At 43.8% G+C, this 23,686-nt stretch overlaps 1 protein-coding gene across 1 annotated transcript; it reads right to left on the bottom strand.

Annotated features, from left to right (window-relative positions):
* Positions 1-633: 633 nt before the first annotated feature.
* On the bottom strand, positions 634-1,457 carry LOC123157073 (uncharacterized). Its single transcript, XM_044575569.1, has 3 exons — positions 1,431-1,457; positions 1,025-1,302; positions 634-847 (listed from the first exon to the last, which is right to left on the bottom strand). Exons 1-3 carry the CDS (start codon positions 1,455-1,457, stop codon positions 634-636), a joined length of 519 nt encoding a protein of 172 aa, XP_044431504.1.
* Between the last annotated feature and the right edge of the window lie 22,229 nt (positions 1,458-23,686).

The following is a 23,686-nucleotide window of genomic DNA, read 5'->3' as shown; positions in this document are numbered from 1 at the left end:
CTGCTACTAGTCGTTGGATGGCATGCACGACAACTGCCTGATCTGACGCAATAGGGCCTCAACCGTTTGCAACATGGCTTATGTTGCGCTCAGGGCCATGTTGCGCTCCATCCATACACACTACTACTGAGAACTTCTTCAGATAAGTATAATCGATTGATACTTATTCCGTCTTGCCACGCCCAACACATAGTCTGTCATATTCATGATGCCACTATATCAACAAGACATGACCAGGAAGCTGAGAAAAATAGCTATTTCTGAATCTTTACTTGAGATCCGCACATTAAGCACGTTCGACATGACCAAACAAGCAAATAAACATAAAAGATGCAGAGACAGAATCGCAGTGCAAAGCCAACTACAGGCACATTCGTAAACGCACATACGAGCATAGCATTTGGCAAATGTCAATATAGGGCGGACATGCAATCTAGCTACTCCATCTTGGAGGCACCAATAACGGCAACCTTTGCTTCAATGCAGCATTTCGTTTTCACGAGATAACCATTTGAAGAGTCCTTGAAATCTTCCAGCGATATGAACTTGTCCCATCCCCAACTAGTAGCATTCTTTGAGAACTCGCACCGGCCTATCATTTTCCAAAACAAAATAGATAAATAAATGTGTCAATCAGTAAATGTGATGATGATAATTTCGCATCTGAACTGCTAAAGAGCAAACCTTTTTGTCCATTGTCCTTGCCATTCCCTGGTTTTTGATGCGTATGTCCAATTGTACCAGGTTCGCGGAGTTCTCATGGAGTATATCCGTCACCTTCATGGTCAGGGACAAGGAGATAAAGTTTCTATTCTTATCGAATCCAGATGGATGGATGGTGATGAACCTGAAAATTAGGGAGCATCGCATAGTTTAGTACATCATTGATAAGAAAAGGTGGAACTCCAAGGGTCTTTATGTTCAAATATGAATTTAGTAAATTCAGTATAAACCCAGTAATTAAGTGGTAACACTATTGAGTCATGCTAAGCACTGCAAATTCAAGATGGTAAGTAAGTATCACCATTTGTGTCCATGGAGCTCAAAATCTGGAGAGTGGCTCGGGCTTTTCAGCGCAAAAAAGTCCTCGATGTCCCAGGTGTAGACTTCTGGAATACTGGAGATTTTGTTTATCTTCTTCTGAACAAACAGCTTCTTTGTCGCATCATTAGTTTTAGCAGCAGTAACTTTGATAAACTCTACACCGAAAGCACAGCTGTTTTCGACGAGGAATCCAGAGGACTTTTCCTTCAGTGTGGCGAGGGGGATCATGCATGATGTCCCCGACCTTGTGCTTGTAGTCTGAAAATTGTGGCACACTGCAAACAAAATATTCAGTTGTAATGTTTGTCGCGAAAAAGGTTATATGTTACACCATCAATCTAGTATCCAGCTAGCTAGGAAGGTCAAAGAACAGAAATAACAGGTACCTTGAGGTTGTTCATGATGCTTTCCATTTAACTGGTCATATATAAAGAACTTGTAAGTTGCCTCCACGACCGTGTGAGATCTCACGGATGCTGGCGACAGCTCAAGCCGAAGAGAAACATATTCATTTTGGTCGCCACTCTTGGTGTCCCTTGGGTTCAGTTTCAAGTACCTGCGAATCAAGTCAAATGAAAGGTCGCCTCAAAAGAGAAAAAAAGGTCAAGCTAAATGAATAGAGGAAACAAGTGAGAATGAATTTTGATCATGATATGCTATGGGGAACAAGCTGAAAAGATATAGTATAGCATGTTAATTGTACCATCTGAGCCCACTGATCTCAAACACCCTGGAGGCTGTCCATCCTTCCTTTATCTAAGTCAAGGAGCGAGGAGAAACCGTCGATTGTCCACTTGAAGGTTGTCTGCTCCACAGGAGAAGGTGGTGCCTCGACGGCTTTCTGGACCTGTTCCTTCTTTGAATGGCCTGCGACAGCAGCAAATTCTTACACAACCAGTACAATATCAAAAGATTGTTACTTTGGCAAAACATGTGGTGAAAGGAAAGGCAGAGCATCTGCTTTTGCATGGTATAATACATTTATGTAAGATAATTCAATTTTTATCTGAATTTTGCTAATAAAAGGAACATTCTGAATCTTTTTTTTATAAAATCAACGATCTAGAGTTCTAGACTAATTCAAGTAAGAAGAAGAAAAGATGCCCAAAAGAGTCCCTTACAGCCACTAGAAACAGCAATGCTTGCATCAGTATAGTAGCATCAATCAAAATAACACAATACATTATGCATAGTAGGCAGGTCTAATTATTAAGGAGAAGCAAAGAGAAGCTGAAAACAAATCATTACTGCTGGCGCCAGTAACACACGAGTTCCCCATAGCTCTTGGCTCTTGCACTTGCTCTCTCCAGGATTCCTGTGCAATCGAAATCAATCACCAAATCACCATGCCATAAATCAACAACATATAATTGAGACTTAAAAGAGCATACAGAGTAGTGCACACTATTTGAAGGAAAATAAACTTCAAAACATTCATGTTTATTTTGGCTGTGTGCATCATGATGATGGGTTCCCCCCTTTTTGAAAAAGGAAACATGATAATATTCGTAGTGGGTGCAGATCTCAACCAAACAAGTACCGGGAAAAAAAGGAAACGACCAAGAGATGGAAAAATTGAAACGGAAAACAGCAGCACTTCGACCACGATAGGTGAAAACCCTCATCAAGAGACCCAATAACTTGCGTTAGGAAACCAGAACGATGGCAGTTGTGAACCGTGGTGCAGTGACAAAATAATTACCGCAAAATTATGAATGAAGATCAAGACCTCAAAAAACAAAGAAGACTGAAAACCACAAACCATCCACAACTCGTGAAAGATGGCAAAGTACACAGCTAATCACAGTAGCGCATTCATATGTCGCAGAGACGAGATGGCGGCGGCCGGCGGAGCATACCTCGGAGACGCAGTGCGTTCCTTGCCCACGTTGGTGCGGTACTGTGGCGCCTTAAACCCTCCTAAGCGGAGGGTTTTATGGAGGCGCAGGGGTGATGCGATATGGCAAGCTCGACTCGACCGGGTTAGATTGGTTGCGCAAGGCTGATCCAGTCCCTTCATTTCCAAAACAGAAAAAAGAAAAAGGCCCCAAAAGATAGATATCCTATTTGGCGCTTCACGCGCCCACTCCTACTGTTTCTGCAAACGGGCGCTCACACGCGCGTCCAGTTAGGCTTGAAGCCTGTTTCATTTTTTTTCTTTCTGTTGTTAAAACCAAAAAACTGCACTAAAAGCAACTCTGACGCGCCGACCCAAACGGATGATGATTTTGTTCGTATTTTATTCGTTTGGATCGGCTCGACGGACATCCATGTTCGCTTTCGTGTTTGGGTTGGCGCATGCGTCCAACGCTGACCCGATCCATTTTATAGGTCGCGCGAAAAAAATAGAACACAAATATTTTGAAAATAAGAAAACATCAATGCCGGCCACAAAGGCCGGCTAGAGTCCACACATCCACATTTACATTAACTAAAACATTAATTGAACTAAAATTACGAGGCGGCGCGCTGCCCTAAGCATCCTTCTCCTCGTCGTCGGGGCTGGTGAGGTCGATCAGCATCGGCACCGGGCGAGCCCAAGGGAACGCCATCTCCCAGGCTGCGGCAACGTCCTCCGCCGCCGGCTAGGGTGCCCCACCCCGGGCACATCGCTCCTCCTCCTCGGCCTCGCGGCGCTCCTCCTCGGCGTCGCGCTCCAGCTGCTCGAGATACTCGCCCTCGCGGCGCTCCTCGGCCAGTCGGCGCTGGCGCCATTGCTTGAGGTAGGCACGCTCATGCGCCTCCGTCACCCTCATCCAGACCGGTGGTGCGCTGACCCACTCGCGCACTATCTCGGCCCAGGAGTAGCGCTCGATGAGGGTCGGCTCTGGCTCGGCCTTCACTGGGGACGGCGGGGCCAGCGGCGGCACGATGCGGTCGCCGGCCGCGGACAGCGCCATGGCCTCTGCCATGCGCGCATGGTAATCTGCCTCCTCCCTGCGTCGCTCCTCCTCGCTCTCCCGGAGGACATCCGCCGGGTGGGGACGCGGCAGACACCGAGAAGGCGCGCGAGGCGTCTGCTTCGTGTCCGCGCCGACGCATTTCTGTCGCAAATGGGTCCGTGCGGACGCGTTTTGCGAATTGGTCAGCGCGTTGGACCTCTATTTTCGTCCACGCCGATCCAAAGGAACGACGGCGAAAAAATGAGTACATGCGTTGGAGTTGCTCTTACCAGCCCTACCATCCTCACCATACATGCTCACTTACATATTCTTCATTCTTTTCTTCTTACATGTTTTCTTTTTTCTATTTATTTTTCCATATTTTAATTGAACAGGTTTGTTCAATTTTTATCATTTTTCCTTTTTTGGTAACTTGAATGGTTTTTTTAAAAGATGATTTTTTTTCAAACTCTAGGAACTTCTTTTTCAAATCGACGAACATTTTTCAAAATCGATGAACTTTTTTTCAGAATTGAAGAACTTTTTTCAAATTTGATGAACTTTTTTCAACTTTGATGAACTTTTTCAAATTTAATGAACTTTTTTTCAAAACCAAAGAACTTTTTATCAAAATTCGTGAACTTTCCTAAAATTCGACGAACTGTTTTTCCAAATTCGTGATTTTTTCTCATATTGACGAACTTTTTTCACTTTGTACGAACCTTTTCAAATTTATAAACTTTCTGGAAGTTCATTTTTATTTTATTATTATGAATTCTTTTTATTTTCGAATTTATATTATAAAATAATACGCATAAGAAGATGAGTATATATTACTCCTACATGCTTATGTTGTATTAAAAGAAGGGTCTAATAGAGTATTTTCCGTATAGTGGACAACAAAGGGCCTTCGGCCTAGTGGTTATTACCTAAAAGGTTTTAGGTTATCAGGCAGTATCGAATCTTGTCCTTGAGGGCCCGCTCACGGCACTCGCGGCGCTCCTCGGCCAGCCGGCGCTGGCGCCATTGCTTGAGGTAGGCGCGCTCATGCGCCTCCGTCACCCTCATCCAGACCGGTGGTGCGCTGACTCACTCGCGCATTATCCCGGCCCAGGAGTAGCGGTCGATGGGGGTCGCCTCCGGCTCGGCCTTCACTGGGACTGCGCGGCCAGCGGCGGCAAGATGCGGTCGCCGGCCGCGGACAGCGCCATGGCCTCCGCCATGCGCGCCTGGTAATCTGCCTCCTCTCTCCCGCTCCTCCTTCTCGCTTTCCCGAAGGACATCCGCCAGGTGGGGATGCGGCGGACACCGAGAAGGCGCGCGAGGCGTCTGCTTCGTGTCCGCGCCGACACATTTCTGTCGTAAATGGGACCGTGTGGACGTGTTTTGCGAATGGGTCAACGCGTTGGACCTCTACTTTTCCGCGCTGACCCAAACGGACGACGGCGGACGAAATGGGTACCTGCGTTGGAGTTGCTCTTATCAGCCCCACCACCCTCATCATACATGCTCACTTACATATTCTTCATTCTTTTCTTCTTACATGTTTCTTTTTTTCTATTTACTTTTTATTATTTTATTCGAAACAGGTTTGTTCAATTTTTATCACTTTTCCTTTTTTGGTAACTTCAATGATTTTTTTAAAAGATGATTTTTTTTCAAACTCTAGGAACTTCTTTTTCAAATCGATGAACTTTTTCAAAATCGATGAACCTTTTTCAAAATTGAAGAACTTTTTTCAAATTTGATGAACTTTTTTCAACTTTGGTGAACTTTTTCAAATTCAATGAACTTTTTCAAAACCGAAGAACTTTCTATCATAATTCGTGAACTTTCCTAAAATTCGATGAACTGTTTTTCCAAATTCATGCTTTTTTCTCATATTGACAAACTTTTTCACTTTGTACGAACCTTTTCAAATTTATAAACTTTCTGGAAGTTCACTTTTATTTTATTATTATGAATTCTTTTTTATTTTTTAATTTATATCATAAAATAATACACGTAAGAAGTTGGGTATATATTACTCCTACATGCTTATGTTTTATTAAAAGAAGGGTCTAATAAAGTATTTTCCGTATAGTGGACAACAAAAGGCCTTCGGCCTAGTGGTTATTACCTAAAAGGTTTTAAGTTAGCTGGCAGGATCGAATCTTCTCCCTGAGGGTCTGCTCATGGCACTCATGGCGCTCTCGCGGCGCTCCTCGGCCAGCCGGCGCTGGCGCCATTGCTCGAGGTAGGCACGCTCATGCGCCTCCGTCATCCTTATCCAGACCGATGGTGCGCTGACCCACTCGCGCACTATCCTAGCCTAGGAGTAGCGCTCGATGGGGGCGGCTCTGGCTCAGCCTTCACTGGGGACGGCGGGGCCAGCGGCGGCACGATGCGGTCGCCGGCCGCGGACAGAGCCATGGCCTCCGCCATGCGCGCCTGGTAATCCGCCTCCTCCCTGCGCCGCTCCTCCTCCTCGGTCTCCTGAAGGACATCCGCCAGGTGGGGACGCGGCGGACATCGAGAAAGCGCGCGAGGCATCTGCTTCGTGTCCGCGTCGACGCATTTCTGTCGCAAATGGGTCCGTGTGAACGCGTTTTGCAAATGGGTCAGCGCGTTGGACTTCTACTTTTATACGCGCCGATCCAAACGGACGATGGTGGATGAAATGGGTACCTGCGTTGGAGTTGCTCTTACCAGCCCCACCATCCTCGCCATACATGCTCAGTTACATATTCTTCATTAGTTTCTTCTTACATGTTTTATTTTCTCTTATTTTATTCGGATCATGTTTGTTCAATTTTTATCATTTTTCCTTTTTTTGTAACTTGAATGATTTTTTTAAAGATGATTTTTTTTTCAAAATCTAGGAATTTCTTTTTCAAATCGATGAACTTTTTTTCAAAATCTAGGATTTTTTTTTCAAAATCTAGGAATTTCTAAGAGAGTGTTTTCAACTTTGTTCATCTTCATTGTATTTTTTTCTTTCAATTTGTTCAACCTCGCAAGGTTCTTTGGTTTCACTCATTTGTCAAAGAAGCAACTTAGTTTTACCTCTTCTCTTCCTCTTTTGTTTTTCCCTCTGGTGCCATCCTAGATCTCGGGACGAGATCCTCTCGTAGTGGTGGAGTGTTGTAACGCCCCGAGACCGATGCGCCAGGTGTCTTCCAGTTATTCGCTGTCTTTGCCATGTCATCTGCTTGCGTGTTGCATCTTGTCATGTCATCATGTGCATTGCATCATCATGTTTTTCAAATTTGCATCCGTCCGGATTCCCTAGTTCCGTCCGTTGTCCGTTCTGAGTCCAACCACACTTGCACGTGCCCGCGGCATGTCCGAAATATTATTTTATAAGTGGCCGAAAAATGTTCACGGAATGGGTTGAAAGTTGGCATGTGGTGTTGTTATAGTGTAGATAGGCCGCCTGCCAAGTTTCATCGCATTCAGAGTCCGTTTGATGCCCCAACGGATAACTATAGCGGCAGTATAGCCGGTCATACGTCGGACGTTTCTGGTATCCGGAAACATGTGCCGGGTTTTCCCTCTCCTTCCTCCCTAGACCGTCTACACAGTCCACTACATACCCAACCTAACCTCTTTCGTCAGCTCGCGGCCCTCCTCGCGCGCGCGTTCGAAATCCGTCCCGGACCCGACCCGGGCAGTCGTCACCGTTGGATTCGGATCATCCCCAAACATCTACAAAACATCACCGTTTTCTTATTTGGACTCCTTTAACCTTTTATTCTCGATCGTCCGATTACGATCGGAGGGATCCGTTAGCCCCTAACCTAATCCACCAGTGTATATAAGGAGGCAAACCTAGTTTTTAGGCCACTTGTCCCATCCATCCTCTTGCCCGCCGCCACCCACTCACCATCTCCATCGGGATCCTCCCAGATCCCCATCGACCAACCACCGCTCCACCTCGTTGTCAACACCAGACCAACCATCGCCTTCCCTCTTGATCCACCCATCCAGCCTTGAGCCTCCTCTGCGTTGCGCCTCCCGAGCAGCAACCAGGAGCCCGAGCTCCATCTTCCTCGCCCTCATCCGCGAGCACTTGAGGTCCTGCCTCCTCGTTGCCTCGCCCGTCCTCAAGCCCCTGCCCGGAGCACCCCGCAAGTAGCAGCAGTTTCTACATCTTCGGTCGCAGCTCCAGGCCACCGGCTGCAAGCAGCAGCACCAGGCCAGGACTCCCTCGCCCTCTCCCTTATCCTTCTTCCCTCTGGTTCCCTCCCCATCATCTCATCTCGCTCTTCCTCTGCTTCTTCTTGCAGGGACCGACAGGAGCCAGCCTTGGCCTCATCGCCGCGCCACCACAAATGACCTCAACCGCCATGGCCACCGCCCGTTCGTCACCCCAGCTGCTGGATCCGGCCAGCTTCAACCTGTCTCTGCCGGATCCGCTTCATATCATGCCTCCGCTTCGCCTGAACCGCGCCCGTGCTTCGCCTCAAGCAGTTGCAGCGCCGCACGCCTCTTGTACGCTCGCAGCGCCGCCCCGCTCCCGTTGACCGCGAGCCTCGTCAGCGCCTCCTTGCCTCGCTCGTGGACCGGCCTCCAGGCCGCTGCTGCTTTTCCCCTCTTTGGCCCAGCTAGGCCTCGCAGGCCCAATGTGAGGCCACACCCAGCGCCCCTCTTGTTTTTTTACCTGTTGGGCCAGCCTGCCAGATTCGGCCAGCTATATTTTTTCTTGGTTCTGCGATTTTTGCCAATATTCCAGAGACCGCAGTTTTTATAGAAAACCCCCTAAGCTTCATGCATCTAAATAACTTCTCAACTGTGCATCGGTTTAAAATAATTTATATATGTAAAATGACTAGAATTTCATCTAGTTTCACAATATCCAACTTTCATGCATGTTAAAATTGTTTAAACTGCTATTTGCATTAATTTACTTAAATGCCATGCTAAAATGCTTTAATTCATAACTAAATAACCGTAGCTCGGATTTTAATAAACTTTATATGTGAATGGGGTAGAAAAATGCCTAGTTTAACATGGTGCACTCATCTTGCATGTTCAACAACTCTAAAATATGCTTTAGGATAGAACAGTACCAAATCTAATATATGCTCATGAGGACTTTTCCGGACTTGTTGTTTGTTGTTCCGGCCTCATTTAAACTTGCCTAGATAGGTAAACATTTAAACCAGACATGTTAATCAACATTTAATATTGTTGGGTACATAAACAAGATCGAACTAAATAACTTGAATGTGGTGTTCCGTCAGTATGCAACTCGTTGCATATTGGGCTCCACTTAACTTGTAGTTTTGTTTGTGCACTTTGCCATGCCATGCATATTTAAACCGGACATGGATCATACTTGTTTGCGCATCATGCCATGCTTATGTGATGGTTGTTTACTATGTTGTTTGCTTCTTTCCGGTGTTGCTTCTTCGGGTTAGTTCCGATAACGTCGTGTTCGTGAGGATCCGTTTGACTACGTCCGTTTGTCTTCTTCATGGACTCGTTCTTCTTCCTTGCGGGATCTCAGGCAAGATGACCATACCCTCGAAATCACTTCTATCTTTGCTTGCTAGTTGCTCGCTCCATCGCTATGCCGCGATACCTACCACTTGCTATATCATGCCTCCCATATTGCCATGTCAAGCTTCTAACCCACCTTTCCTAGCAAACCGTTGTTTGGCTATGTTACCGCTTTGCTCAGCCCCTCTTATAGCGTTGTTAGTTGCAGGTGAAGATGGAGTTTGTCCCATGTTGGAACCTGGATATGTTTGGGATATCACAATATCTCGTATTTAATTAATGCATCTATATACTTGGTAAAGGGTGGAAGGCTCGGCCTTATGCCTGGTGTTTTGTTCCACTCTTGCCGACCTAGTTTTCGTCATACCGGTGTTATGTTCCTTGATTTTGCGTTCCTTACATGGTTGGGTGTTATGAGGACCCCTTGACAGTTTGCTTTGAATAAAACTCCTCCAGCAAGGCCCAACATTGGTTTTACCATTTGCCTCACCACCACCTACTTTTCCCTTGGGAGTCGCGCTCCTGAGGGTCATTTTTATTTTAACCCCCCTGGGCCAGTGCTTGTTTAAGTGTTGGTCCGAACCTGTCAGCTGTCGGTGGCCACCAGGGGTAACTCTAGGCTGGCCTACCGGAAGTTTGGACAATCCGGTGTTGCCCTGAGAACGAGATATGTGCAGCTCCTATCGGTATGTCGGCACATCGGGCAGCTTTGCTGGTCTTGTTTTACCATTATCGAAAGTCCTTGTAACCGGGGTTCTGAGTCTGATCGGGTCTTCCTGGGAGAAGGAATATCCTTCGTTGACCGTGAGAGCTTGTGATGAGCTAAGTTGGGACACCCCTGCAGGGTTTTAAACTTTCTAAAGCCGTGCCCACGGTTATGGGCAGATGAGAATTTGTTAATGTCCGGTTGTAGAGAACATGACATTTAACTTAAATAAAATGAATCAACCGCATGTGTAGCCGTGATGGTCTCTTTTCGGCGGAGTCCGGGAAGTGAACATGGTTTTGGTGTTATGCTTGAACGTAAGTAGTTTTAGGATCACTTCTTGATCATTATTAGTCTCTCAACCGTGCTTTGCTTCTCTTCTCGCTCTTATTTTCGTATGTTAGCCACCATATATGCTTAGTGCTACAGCTCCACCTCATTACCCTTTTCCTACCCTTAAGCTTAAATAGTCTTGATCACGAGGGTGTGAGATTGTTGAGTCCTCGTGGCTCACAGATACTTACAGACAGTTGTAGGTGCCGATGATACTAGTGCAGATGACGCAACTGAGCTCAAGTGGGAGCTCGATGAAGATCGTGTTCGTTGTGTCATTCTGTTTCCTTTTGATCAGTAGTGGAGCCCAGTTGGGATGATCGGGGATCTAGCATTAGGGGTGGTCTTTCTTTATTTTTGGTTCCGTAGTCGGACCTTGATTGTAATCTGGATGATGTATGATATTTATGTATTGTGTGAAGTGGCGATTGTAAGCCAACTCTTTATCCCTTTCTTATTCAGTACATGAGATTGTGTGAACATTACCCCTCTTGCGACATGCCTACCATGCGGCTATCCCTCTAAGTCGTGCCCCGACACATGGGAGATATAGACGCATTGTGGGTGCTACAAGTTGGTATCAGAGCCTTCCCCGACTTAGGAGCCCCCTGCTTGATCGAATCGCTGACGCTGTTGAGTCTAGAACAAAATGTTTTGAGTCTTATAGGATTATATATATCGGAGAGTAGGATTCTTTTTACTCCTCAGCCCCTTCGTCGCTTTGGTGAGGCCTCCTGACGTAGAGTTTTGACTCTTCTCTCCTCAAATTTCACTATTTTTTTAGGATCACACGGGTATCTTGGAATCGTTCCGATGGTTTTGTGACGAGAACATTGTTCTTGGTGCCTCATGACATTTAGGGGTTGTGGCAGTGTCCCGGGGAGTTGAGCTCCGAGGTGTTGTCGTCACAATTTTATCGTTGCAGTTCTGGAATACCTGAGTTCGCCGACATCAAAAATCTCTTTTATGCAGTTGTTGGTGACATAACCTCGATGCCACCCAATACTGGGGTGGGAGTTCGGGAGTATTGCCATAACTCGTATAACGGATGCTTTTCGAAGGTTGAGGTAAATGATTTCCGAAGGTTTCTTGGTTATGTGTTGAAGGATGGATACAGCTAGATGTAGGATTTGTTAGTTTGGGTGAGATTTTATGCTTCCCCTGTATCCCCAACACCTGATAGCATAACCAGAAAGTTTCGGGAGTTTATAAGTGGGAATTCAAGTAGCTCCTAGAATATCTTTCCAACAGACACATGATACGATCTGGGGTCTATCATATGTTTGTTTCCGGCTTATTCTGCAAGCCAATCCTTTGTTTTGTTTTGAGTTGTGGTATTCGAGTTGCTTCAAAGTCAAGTGTTGATTCCATACCTTTCCTAAGCAGTGTTCTCATATTTGTATGTGAATACAAATCCTTCATGATAATCGAGATTGTCATGTCAATCCTTTTCAACCGGTGTGCTCCTCTTCAAGTGGATCCGATCATTTTTGACATCCGCAAGATCAACTCTAAGTCTTCTCAACGTTGTTTGTTTCATCCGTCCCAAGTTGCTTTTGTTTTCCCACCCTCCCACCCCTTTTTCTTCAAGGAATCGGATTTCTTAATCAAGTATCCTTTTATTGATGGTAAGTCTCTCCATTCTTTTCCGTCAATGTTCTTACCTGGTGGTTCTCATGAAGTTGCTCTACAAGTTCATTATTCTTCATTCTTTTCTTCTCCGGTGGATTCAATGCAAGCTTTCGATGTTGATAATATATTTTCCATTGGTTCACATGCTTTCCATGTTGGAAGTCCTTACCGAAGACTCTCTTATTTATTCACCTCTCGCTATTCAATTGTTCCGCAGTGCTGAAGACATCTTAGAAGATTCGCGTTTCCATTGCTAATTCGTTCAAGATATCTCGAGGTTGTTATCTCTTTCGAGCCATTTAATTCAACTGGTGCAATATCTTTCAAGTAATCGTTCAACGGTGTTTCTTTTGAGTGGGCCCTAACCCACAGGTATTTTCCCAGGATCTTACCCGACTCTTCTTTTTCGGGAGTTATTCTCAAATTCATTTCAAACTTTGACGTAAGAATGAATTATCATCAGTCATTTGTCTTTCTCCAAGATCTTTCAAATTCTTTTCATCATTGGTTCAACCTTTCTAATTTTCATCCCGGAGTATCTCAACAATTCATGGTGGTGTTCCTCATCGTCATTCTCAACATTTGAAGACCGAAGAAGAGCTCCTCTTAAAATCTTACCCGTTCTTCCAAAGATCGTAGTTCAAGCTTGATGCAATCCTCTCATAATTGTTTTCGATTGTGAGAATTCTTTTCACCCATCTGGAATAATTCAGGAGTCTTTTCAGTTCGATTCTTCGAAGGCCATCATTTCGGGTTTATCCATTCTCAGCTTTCAGCTCTCGTTCTCCAAATCATACCGGTGCATCATTCAAGTATTATCTAATCATCTCATGATCTCTTCATTCTCTTGTATCTAAATTTCCACAAGTATCTTCGTTCGTTTTTCAATTCTTACGGTGGTTCGTTCAAGAGTTCTCTTCCTTGGTTATCATACCAGTTCATTCGTTGTTTCAATCCTATAGGTGGTTCGTTGAAGTCTTTCTCAAGTTTGTGCTATATCTCTCTTAAACCTTTCTACGAGAATAAGTAGTATGCCAAATCCGTCGCTTGTCATCAATTTAAATTGGTGAAGGATACACATAATGTAATTCTTATTCTTGTTTCATCCAAGTGATTAATTCCTTATTCCGAAGGTTCATCAAAATTCTTGATTTCATTTGTTCATCTTTCTTTTCCGGAGCTCCAGGTTTTCCGCATTATCTCATCACTAAGCTCCATCTAAATCATCGCAAGGCTTCACCTTGTGTTTTCAACTTCTCTTTCTTCCGTTATTCTTTTATTACCAGAGTTTTTCATGGAGGCTCTACATGATGGCTCATCAAAGATTTAATTCCTTCTTGAAGTGTTCATTGAGATTCTTTTCAAACGAGCTCAAGTGTTCTTCATCTTGCATTCTGAAGTGCAATTCTTTCTCTCTTATCTTGTGAGGTGGTGTTATGTCATCGTTGATAATTTCCCTTCGTGTTTCATGATTCACAAGTTTCAAGAGCGACATTGATGACCCATAAGTATAGGGGATCTATCGTAGTCCTTTCGATAAGTAAGAGTGTCGAACCCAACGAGGAGCAGAAGGAAATGATAAGCAGTTTTCAGCAAGGTATTCTCTGCAAGTACTGAAATAAGTGGTAACAGATAGTTTTGTGATAGGATAGGTTGTAATGAGCAACAAGTAACAAAAGTAAATAAAGTGCAGCAAGGTGGCCCAATCCTTTTGTAGCAAAGGACAAGTCGGAACAAACTCTTATAATAGGAAAAGCGCTCCCGAGGACACATGGGAATATCGTCAAGCTAGTTTTCATCACATTCATATGATTCGCATTCGATACTTTGATAATTTGATATGTGGGCGGACCGGTGCTTGGGTGCTGTTCTTACTTGAACAAGCATCCCACTTATGATTAACCTCTATTGCAAGCATCTGCAACTACAACAAAAGTATTAAGGTAAACCTAACCATAGCATGAAACATATGGATCCAAATCAGCCCCTTACGAAGCAAATGCATAAACTAGGGTTTAAGATTCTGTCACTCTAGCAACCCATCATCTACTTATTACTTCCCAATGCCTTCCTCTAGGCCCAAATAATGGTGAAGTGTTATGTAGTCAACATTCACATAACACCACTAGAGGCTAGACAACATACATCTTATCAAAATATCAAACGAATACCAAATTCACATGACTACTCATCCTTGTCCTCAGGAACGAACGTAATTACTCACAAAGCATATTCATGTTCATAATCAGAGGGGTAATAATATGCATATAGGATCTGAACATATGATCTTCCTCCAAATAAACCAACTAGCATCAGCTACAAGGAGTAATCAACACTACTAGCAACCTACTAGCACCAATCCCGGACTTTGAGACAAGAATTGTATACAAGAGATGAACTAGGGTTTGGAGATGAGATGGTGCTGGTGAAGATGATGATGGATATTGCCCTCTCCCGATGAGAGGAGCGTTGGTGATGATGATGGTGATGATTTCCCCCTCCCGGAGGGAAGTTTCCCTGGCAGAACAGCTCTACCGAAGTTCTAGATTGGATCCGCCAAGGTTCCGCCTCGTGGCGGCGGAGTCTCGTCCCGAAAAGTTCCTTCTTATTTTTTTCTCATCGAAAGACCTCATATAGGAGAAGATGGACGTCGAAGAGCCACCAGGGGGCCCACGAGGTATTTCAAATGCTTCTACACAATCATCATCAAAGACAAATGGTATATCTTTTTGCAATAAATTATTCAGAGACCGAGAAATTTTTGAGAAGTCCTTAATGAACCTCCTGTAAAATCAGGCGTGACCAAGGAAACTTCTTATACCTTTGATGTCCTTGGGACATGGCATCTTTTCAATAGCATCGACCTTGGCTTTATCAACTTCAATACCTCTTTCAGAAACTTTGTGCCCCAAGACAATACCTTCATTAACCATACAGTGGCACTTTTCCCAATTCAAGACAAGATTAGTTTCTTCACATCTCTGCAAAACTCGATCAAGATTGCTCAAGCAATCATCAAAAGAGGAACCATAGACGGAAAAGTCATCCATGAAAACCTCACAAATCTTTTCACAAAAGTCAGAGAATATAGCCATCATGCATCTTTGAAAGGTAGCAGGTGCATTACATAAACCAAAAGGCATACATCTATAAGCAAAAGTACCAAAAGGGCATGTAAAAGTAGTCTTTGATTGATCTCTAGCTGACACGGGTATTTGAGAGAAACCAGAATAACCATCTAGAAAGCAATAGTGTGTATGTTTGCATAATCTTTCTAGCATTTGATCAATAAAAGGTAAGGGGTAATGATCTTTCTTAGTAGCTTTATTTAATTTGTGGAAATCAATTACCATCCTATAACCTGTGATAATTCTTTGTGGAATCAATTCATCTTTATCATTAGGAACAACAGTAATACCTCCCTTCTTAGGGACACAATGGACATGACTTACCCACTCACTATCAGCAACGGGATAGATTATACCTGCCTCCAGAAGCTTTAGTATTTCTTTTCTTACCACTTCTTTCATTTTAGGATTCAGACATCATTGAGGATCACGAACTAGTTTGGCGCCTGCTTCCAAATTTATTTTATGTTGACATAGAGTGGGACTAATGCCCTTAAGATCATCAAGAGTATATCCAATAGCAGCATGATGCTTCTTTAGAGTTTTCAATAATCTTTCTTCTTCATGCTCTGAAAGGTTAGCACTAATAATAACAGGATATATCTTCTTTTCATCAAGATAAGCATATTTAAGATTATCAGGCAACGGTTTAAGCTCAAACACGGGATCACCCTTGGGTGGAGGAGGATCCCCTAAAATTTCAACAGGCAAATTGTGATGCAGCATAGGTTCCTGTTTAAAGAATACTTCATCTATTTCCCTTCTTTCATTCATGAACATATCATTTTCATGGTCTAGCAAATAGTGTTCTAAAGGATCACTAGGAGGTACGGCAATAGAAGCAAGACCAATAATTTCATCCTTACTAGGTAATTCTTCCTCACGATGTTGTTTACTAAATTTAGAGAAATTAAACTCATGAACCATATCATCCAAGCCAATAGTAACAACATTCTTTGTGCAATCTATGGTAGCATTGACAGTATTTAAGAAGGGTCTACCAAATATAATGGGACAAAAGCTATCTTGCGGAGAAGTGAGAACAAGAAAATCAACAGGATATTTAGTCTTCCCACACAAGACTTCAACATCTCTAACAATTCCAATTGGTGCAATAGTATCTCTATTAACAAGTTTAATTGTGACATCAATATCTTCTAACTCAACAGGTGCAATTTCATTCTTAATTTCTTCGTATAAAGTATGCGGTATAACACTAGCACTTGCACCCATATCACATAAGCCATGATAACAATGATCTCCTATTTTAACAGAAATAACAGGCACGCCTACCACATGTCTATGTTTATCTTTATCACAAGGTTTAGCAATTCTAGTAGTTTCACCTTCGAACTGAATAACATGCCCGTCAATATTATCAGACAAGAGATCTTTAACAATATCAATATTAGGTTCTACTTTAACTTGCTCAGGAGGTGTATAAGTTCTAATATTGCTTTTACGAACAACAGTTGAAGCTTTAGCATGATCCTTTATTCTAACAGGGAAAAGTGGTTTCTCAATATAAGAAGTAGGAACAATAGGATCATTATAAGTGACGGTCTTTTCTTCAAATTTAATAGGTGCAGCTACTTTTACTTCTATGGGAGGATGATATTTAAACCACTTCTCCTTAGGGAGATCAACATAAGTAGCAAAAGACTCACAGAAAGAAGCTACTATCTCAGAGTCAAGTCCATATTTAGTGCTAAACTTACGGAAAATATCGGTATCCATAAAAGATTTAACACAATCAAACTTAGGTGTCATACCCGACTCCTTACCTTCGTCGAGGTCCTAATCTTCAGAGTTGCGTTTAATTCTATCCAATAAATTCCATCTGAATTCAATAGTCTTCATCATAAAAGAGCCAGCACAAGAAGTATCGAGCATGGTGCGATTGTTTTCAGAAAGCCGAGCATAAAAACTTTGCATAATTATTTCTCTCGAGAGCTCATGATTGGGGCATGAATATAACATTGATTTAAGCCTCCCCCAAGCTTGAGCGATGCTTTCTCCTTCGCGTGGCCAGAAATTATATATATAATTGCGATCACGATGAACAAGATGCATAGGGTAATACTTTTGATGAAATTCCAGCTTCAATCTTTTATAGTCCCATGATCTCATATCATCACATAGCCTATACCATATCAATGTGTCTCCCTTCAAAGATAAAGGGAAGACCTTCTTCTTAGCAACATCATCGGGTATACCTGCAAGCTTAAATAATCCACAAACTTCATCCACATATATTAAGTGCTCATCATGATGCTTTGTTCCATCTCCTGTAAAAGGGTTAGCTAGCAGTTTTTCCATCATACCCGAAGGAAATTTAAAAGGAGTTTCATTTTCAATAGGTTCAGTAGGTTGAGGAGCAACTCTTTGCTTTACTGCACGGGGTGAAGATACCCCGAACAAGCCCCTCAGAGAATTACTTTCCATAGTAACAAGTGACAATAAATTTCAGCACACTATATAAATTTTTCCTTACCAAATTCCACCTACCAAAGGCGCTACACTCCCCGGCAACAACGCCAGAAAAGAGTCTTGATGACCCACAAGTATAGGGGATCTATCATAGTCCTTTCGATAAGTAAGAGTGTCGAACCCAACGAGGAGCAGAAGGAAATGATAAGCGGTTTTCAGCAAGGTATTCTCTGTAAGTACTGAAATAAGTGGTAACAGATAGTTTTGTGATAGGATAGGTTGTAACGAGCAACAAGTAACAAAAGTAAATAAAGTGCAGCAAGGTGGACCAATCCTTTTGTAGCAAAGGACAAGTCGGAACAAACTCTTATAATAGGAAAAGCGCTCCCGAGGACACATGGGAATATCGTCAAGCTAGTTTTCATCACATTCATATGATTCGCGTTCGATACTTTGATAATTTGATATGTGGGTGGACCGGTGCTTGGGTGCTATTCTTACTTGAACAAGCATCCCACTTATGATTAACCTCTATTGCAAGCATCCGCAACTACAACAAAAGTATTAACGTAAACCTAACCATAGCATTAAACATATGGATCCAAATCAGCCCCTTACGAAGCAACACATAAACTAGGGTTTAAGCTTCTGTCACTCTAGCAACCCATCATCTACTTATTACTTCCCAATGCCTTCCCCTAGTCCCAAATAATGGTGAAGTGTTATGTAGTCGACGTTCACATAACACCACTAGAGGCTAGGCAACATACATCTTATCAAAATATCAAACGAATAGCAAATTCACATGACTACTCATAGCAAGACTTCTCCCTTGTCCTCAGGAATGAACGTAATTACTCACAAAGCATATTCATGTTCATAATTAGAGGGGTAATAATATGCATATAGGATCTGAACATATGATCTTCCACCAAATAAACCAACTAGCATCAACTACAAGGAGTAATCAACACTACTAGCAACCTACTAGCACCAATCCCGGACTTTGATACAAGAGATGAACTAGGGTTTGGAGATGAGATGGTGCTGGTGAATATGTTGATGGAGATTGCCCTCTCCCGATGAGAGGAGCGTTGGTGATGACGATGGTGATGATTTCCCCCTCCCGGAGGGAAGTTTCTCCGGCAGAACAGCTCTGCCGGAGCTCTAGATTGGATCTGCCAAGGTTCCGCCTCGTGGCGGCGGAGTCTCGTCCCAAAAAGTTTCTTCTTATTTTTTTCTCATCGAAAGACCTCATCTAGGAGAAGATGGACGTCGGAGAGCCACCAGTGGGCCCACGAGGTAGGGGGCGCGCCCTAGGGGGGGGGCGCCCCCCACCCTCGTGAGCAGGGTGTGGGCCCCTTGGCCTTCATCTTTGGCATGGATTTTTCTTTATTTCTTTTAAGACGTTCCGTGGAGTTTCAGGACTTTTGGAGTTGCGCAGAATAGGTCTCTAATATTTGCTCCTTTTCCAGACTAGAATTCCAGCTGCCGGCATTCTCCCTCCTTATGTAAACCTAGTAAAATAAGAGAGAATAGCCATAAGTATTGTGACATAAAGTGAAATAACAGTCCATAATGATTTATCGATATAAAAGCATGATGCAAAAAGGACGTATCAGACATATCTAAATCCATCATTTTCTCTTCACTCAAGACATCTTTTCAAACCATCAATCTCTTCATTGGAGTTATATTGGGTTTATATTCCACCTAAAGCTTTCCGTAAGGATTGTTGCTATTTATGGTGGTTATAAATGACCCAAGTTCTTCATTTATCCTTCCGGGGAAATAAGTTTCTCGTCTCCTTGTTGATATCAATCCAATCAATTGTTAAGTTAGTGGCAGAATTTCACCTCAAGTTTTGAGATGTTTTCCATAAGCCCACATCAAGCTTACTCTTTTTGTTGTTGGTTTTTCCAACAACTCCGTTATAACCTTCTTGGAAGGGTGCTTTCCAAGCACATTTGTGGCAGAAGTTGGCATTTTCTTCTCCATTCTTTTATTCCAATGATCTATCTTCTATTATTTCTTCCGGAGGCATTGTGATGTTGCTCTTTTCACTCATCATCCCGATTTGTGAAGATCATGTTCTTTCCTTTTGCTTATCCATTTTCAACCAGAGTGCCATATCCTTCATTCAAGTTCTCTCATCTTACCTCCCTTCTCAACCGGAGTGCTGTCTGAAATCTTCCTTACCCATTGTGCCTTTCTTTCAATAGTTTCGGAGGCAGTGTGTTGTTGATCTCATCAAGTATCCTCCCATCTTGTAAAGTTCATGATCATTTCCTTCCATTTACAGTCGGAGTGCTGTCCAAATTATATCAATTGTATTTCCTTCTCTATCTTGTTTAACCGGAGTGCGGTGGATATCATTCCTCTTCTAACCGGAGTCTCATCCAAGTGCTTTCATTTTGCCAAGTTCATATTATTGCCTTCCATTTCCAACCGAGGTGTTGTCGTAATTGATCTTTATCGTTCCTTGTACATCTCATTTCATCCGGAGCGCTTGCATGTACTTCTCGCCCATTGCAATCCTTTTTCTTACGCCTTGCAACCTATAAGGTTCTAGTAATGTTCCTTGTTCCTCTTTTCTAACAGAGTGTTTTCAACTTTGTTCATCTTCGTTGTATTTTTTTCTTTCAATTTGTTCAACCTCGCAAGGTTCTTTGGTTTCACTCATGTGTCAAAGAAGCAACTTAGTTTTACCTCTTCTCTTCCTCTTTTGTTTTTCCCTCTGGTGCCATCCTAGATCTCGGGACGAGATCCTCTCGTAGTGGTGGCGTGTCGTAACGCCTCGAGACCGATGCGCCAGGTGTCTTCCAGTTATTCGTTGTCTTTGCCATGTCATTTGCTTGCGTGTTGCATCTTGTCATGTCATCATGTGCATTGCATCATCATGTTTTCAAATTTGCATCCGTCCGGGTTCCCCAGTTCCGCCCGTTGTCCGTTCTGAGTCCAACCACACTTGCACGCGCCCGTGGCACGTCCGAAATATTATTTTATAAGTGGCTGGAAAATGTTCTCGGAATGGGTTGAAAGTTGGCATGTGGTGTTGTTATAGGGTAGATAGGTCGCCTGCAAAGTTTCATCGTATTCGGAGTTTGTTTGATGCCCCAACGGATAACTATAGCGGCAGTATAGCCGGTCGTACGTCGGACGTTTTCGGTATCCAGAAACATGTGCCGGGTTTCCCTCTCCTTCCTCCCTAGACCGTCTACACAGTCCACTACATACCGCCAGGCCCAACCTAACCTCTCTCGTCAGCCTGCGGCCCTCCTCGCGCGCGCGTCCGAAATCTTTCCCGGACCCGACCCGGGCAGTCGTCACCGTTGGATTCGGATCATCCCCAAACATCTACAAAACATCACCATTTTCTTATTTGGACTCCTCTAACCTTTTATTCTCGATCGTCCGATTACGATCGAAGGGATCCGTTAACCCCTAACCTAATCCACCAGCGTATATAAGGAGGCAACCCTAGTTTTTAGGCCACTTGTCCCATCCATCCTCCTGCCCGCCGCCACCTACTCACCATCTCCATTGGGATCCTCCAGATCCCCATCGACCAACCACTGCTCCACCTTGTTGTCAACACTAGACCAACCATCGCCTTCCCTCTTGATCCACCCATCCAGCCTTGAGCCTCCTCTGTGTCGCGCCTCCCAAGCAGCAACCAGGAGCCCGAGCTCCATCTTCCTCGCCCTCGTCTGCGAGCACTTGAGGTCCTGCCTCCTCGTTGCCTCGCCCGTCCTCAAGCCCCTACCCGGAGGACCCCACAAGCAGCAACAGTTTCTGCATCTTCGGTCGCAGCTCTAGGCCACCGGCTGCAAGCAGTAGCACCAGGCTAGGACTACCCCACTCATGACCTCGAGTTGGCGGCAGTTGTTCATGCTCTTTTAACATGGAGACATCTCTTGTTGGGAAGAAAAGTGGACATCTTCACTGATCATAAGAGTCTCAAGTACATCTTCACTCAGCCCAACCTCAACCTCAGGCAGACTCGTTGGGTCGAAATGATTCAAGAGTATAATCCGAGTATTGAACAAGATATGTGCAGCTCCTATCGGGATTTGTCGGCACATTCGGGCGGCTTTGTTGGTTTAGTTTTACCATTGTCGAGATGTCTTGTAACCGGGATTCCGAGTCTGATCGGGTCGTCCTGGGAGAAGGAATATCCTTCATTGACCGTGAGAGCTTATGCTGGGCTAAGTTGGGACACCCCTGCAGGGATTTGAACTTTTGAAAGTCGTGCCCGCGGTTATGGGAAGATGGGAATTTGTTAATGTCCGGTTGTAGAAAACCTGAAACTAAACTTAAGTAAAATGAATCAACAGCGTGTGTAGCTGTGATGGTCTCTTTTCGGCGGAGTCCAAGAAGAGAACACGGTCTCGTGTTATGCTTGAACGTAAGTAGTCTAGGATCACTTCTTGATCATAGATTCTCGACCGTGCCTTGCCTTTCTCTTCTCGCTCTCATTTGTGTAAGATTAGCTACCATATATGCTAGTGCTTGCTGCAACTCCACTTCATACCATTTCCCTACCCATAAGCTTAAATAGTATTGATCGCGAGGGTGTGAGATTGCTGAGTCCCCGTGACTCACAGATTACTTCCAAAACCAGATGCAGGTGCCGATGATACCATTCCAGGAGATGCGACTGAGCTCAAGTGGGAGTTCGATGAGGACTCAGGATGTTACTACGTTTCCTTTCCAGACGATCAGTAGTGGAGCGCAGTTGGGGTGATTGGGGATCTTATGCATTTGGGGTTGTCTTTATTTTGGTTCCGTAGTCGGACCTTGATTGTATCTGGATGATTGTAATGTTATATTTATGTATTGTGTGAAGTGGCGATTGTAAGCCAACTCTATACCTCTTTCTTCTTCAATACATGGGATGTGTAAAGATTACCCCTCTCGCGACTTTGCCTACAATGCAGTTATGCCTCTAAGTCGTGCTCCAACACGTGGGAGATATAGCCGCATCGTGGGTGTTACAAGTTGGTATCAGAGCCTTCCCCGACTTAGGAGCCCCCTGCTTGATCGAATCGCTGGCGTTGTTGAGTCTAGAAAAATGTTTTGAGTCTTTTAGGATTATATATATCGGAGAGTAGGATTCTTTTTAGTCCTCAGTCCCTTCGTCCTCTGGTGAGGCATCCTGACGTAAAGTTTTGACTCCTCTCTTCTCAAATTTCACTAAAAAAATTTAGGATCACGCGGGTATCTTGGAATCGTTCCGATGGTTTTGTGACGAGGACATTGTTCTTGGTGCCTCCTGACATTTAGGGGTTGTGGCAGTGTCCCGGGGAGTTGAGCTCCGAGGTGTTGTTGTCACAATTTTATCGTTGTAGTTCTGGAATACCTGAGTTTCGCCGACATCGAAAAATCTCTTTTATGCTGTTGTTGGTGAGATAACCTCGACGCCACCCAGTACTGGGGCGGGAGTTCGGGAGTATTGCCATAACTCGTATAACGGATGCTTTTCGAAGGTTGAGGTAAATGATTTCCGAAGGTTTCTTGGTTATGTGTTGAAGGATGGATACAGCTGGATGTAGGATTTTCTAGTTTTGGGTGAGATATTATGCTTCCCCTGTATCCCCAACACCTGATTGCATAACCGGAAAATTTCGGGAGTTTCATATGTGCGAATTCATGTAGCTCTAGTATTTCTTCCGCAGATATTTGGTTTGTGATTGAGTAATCCTTACCAAGTATTTGTTCATGTCCGTACCTTGTTGTTTTATTCATCTACCTCTATCTAAGTGGCTTCTCAATTTATGGAAGTGTGATCATTTAATTTGGAATTCATTCGTTCATTCTTGTTCGAATGTTAAGACTATATGTTGCAATTTCGATCCATTTGATTCAGCTTGAATATATGTCTGTCAAGATGCTAACGGATGTCACCCTCTTCAGGATGGCTCGTCCAACGCGTCAGAATCCGGAACCGCCGCCACCACCTCCACCTTCGGAGGCATGGCAAGCTATGATGGCCGCTACCAATGCCAACACGCAGCTGATTATGCAACTCTTGCAAGAGCGCAACC

This window comes from Triticum aestivum, chromosome 1A (genome assembly GCF_018294505.1).
Source record: "Triticum aestivum cultivar Chinese Spring chromosome 1A, IWGSC CS RefSeq v2.1, whole genome shotgun sequence".
Taxonomy (NCBI): Eukaryota; Viridiplantae; Streptophyta; class Magnoliopsida; order Poales; family Poaceae; genus Triticum; species Triticum aestivum.
Note: the sequence above shows the minus strand (reverse complement) of the source record. Positions and strands in the feature narration are given on the sequence as shown.

Bases quoted from the DNA above. Each gene is read 5' to 3' on its own strand.
- LOC123157073 (XM_044575569.1), bottom strand. From the start codon at position 1,457: ATGGAAAGCATCATGAACAACCTCAAG. The intron at 1,303-1,430 runs GTACCTGTTATT...CACAATTTTCAG, and splicing joins GCATCATGAACAACCTCAAG to ACTACAAGCACAAGGTCGGG. The intron at 848-1,024 runs GTGATACTTACT...CCTAATTTTCAG, and splicing joins GAGCTCCATGGACACAAATG to GTTCATCACCATCCATCCAT.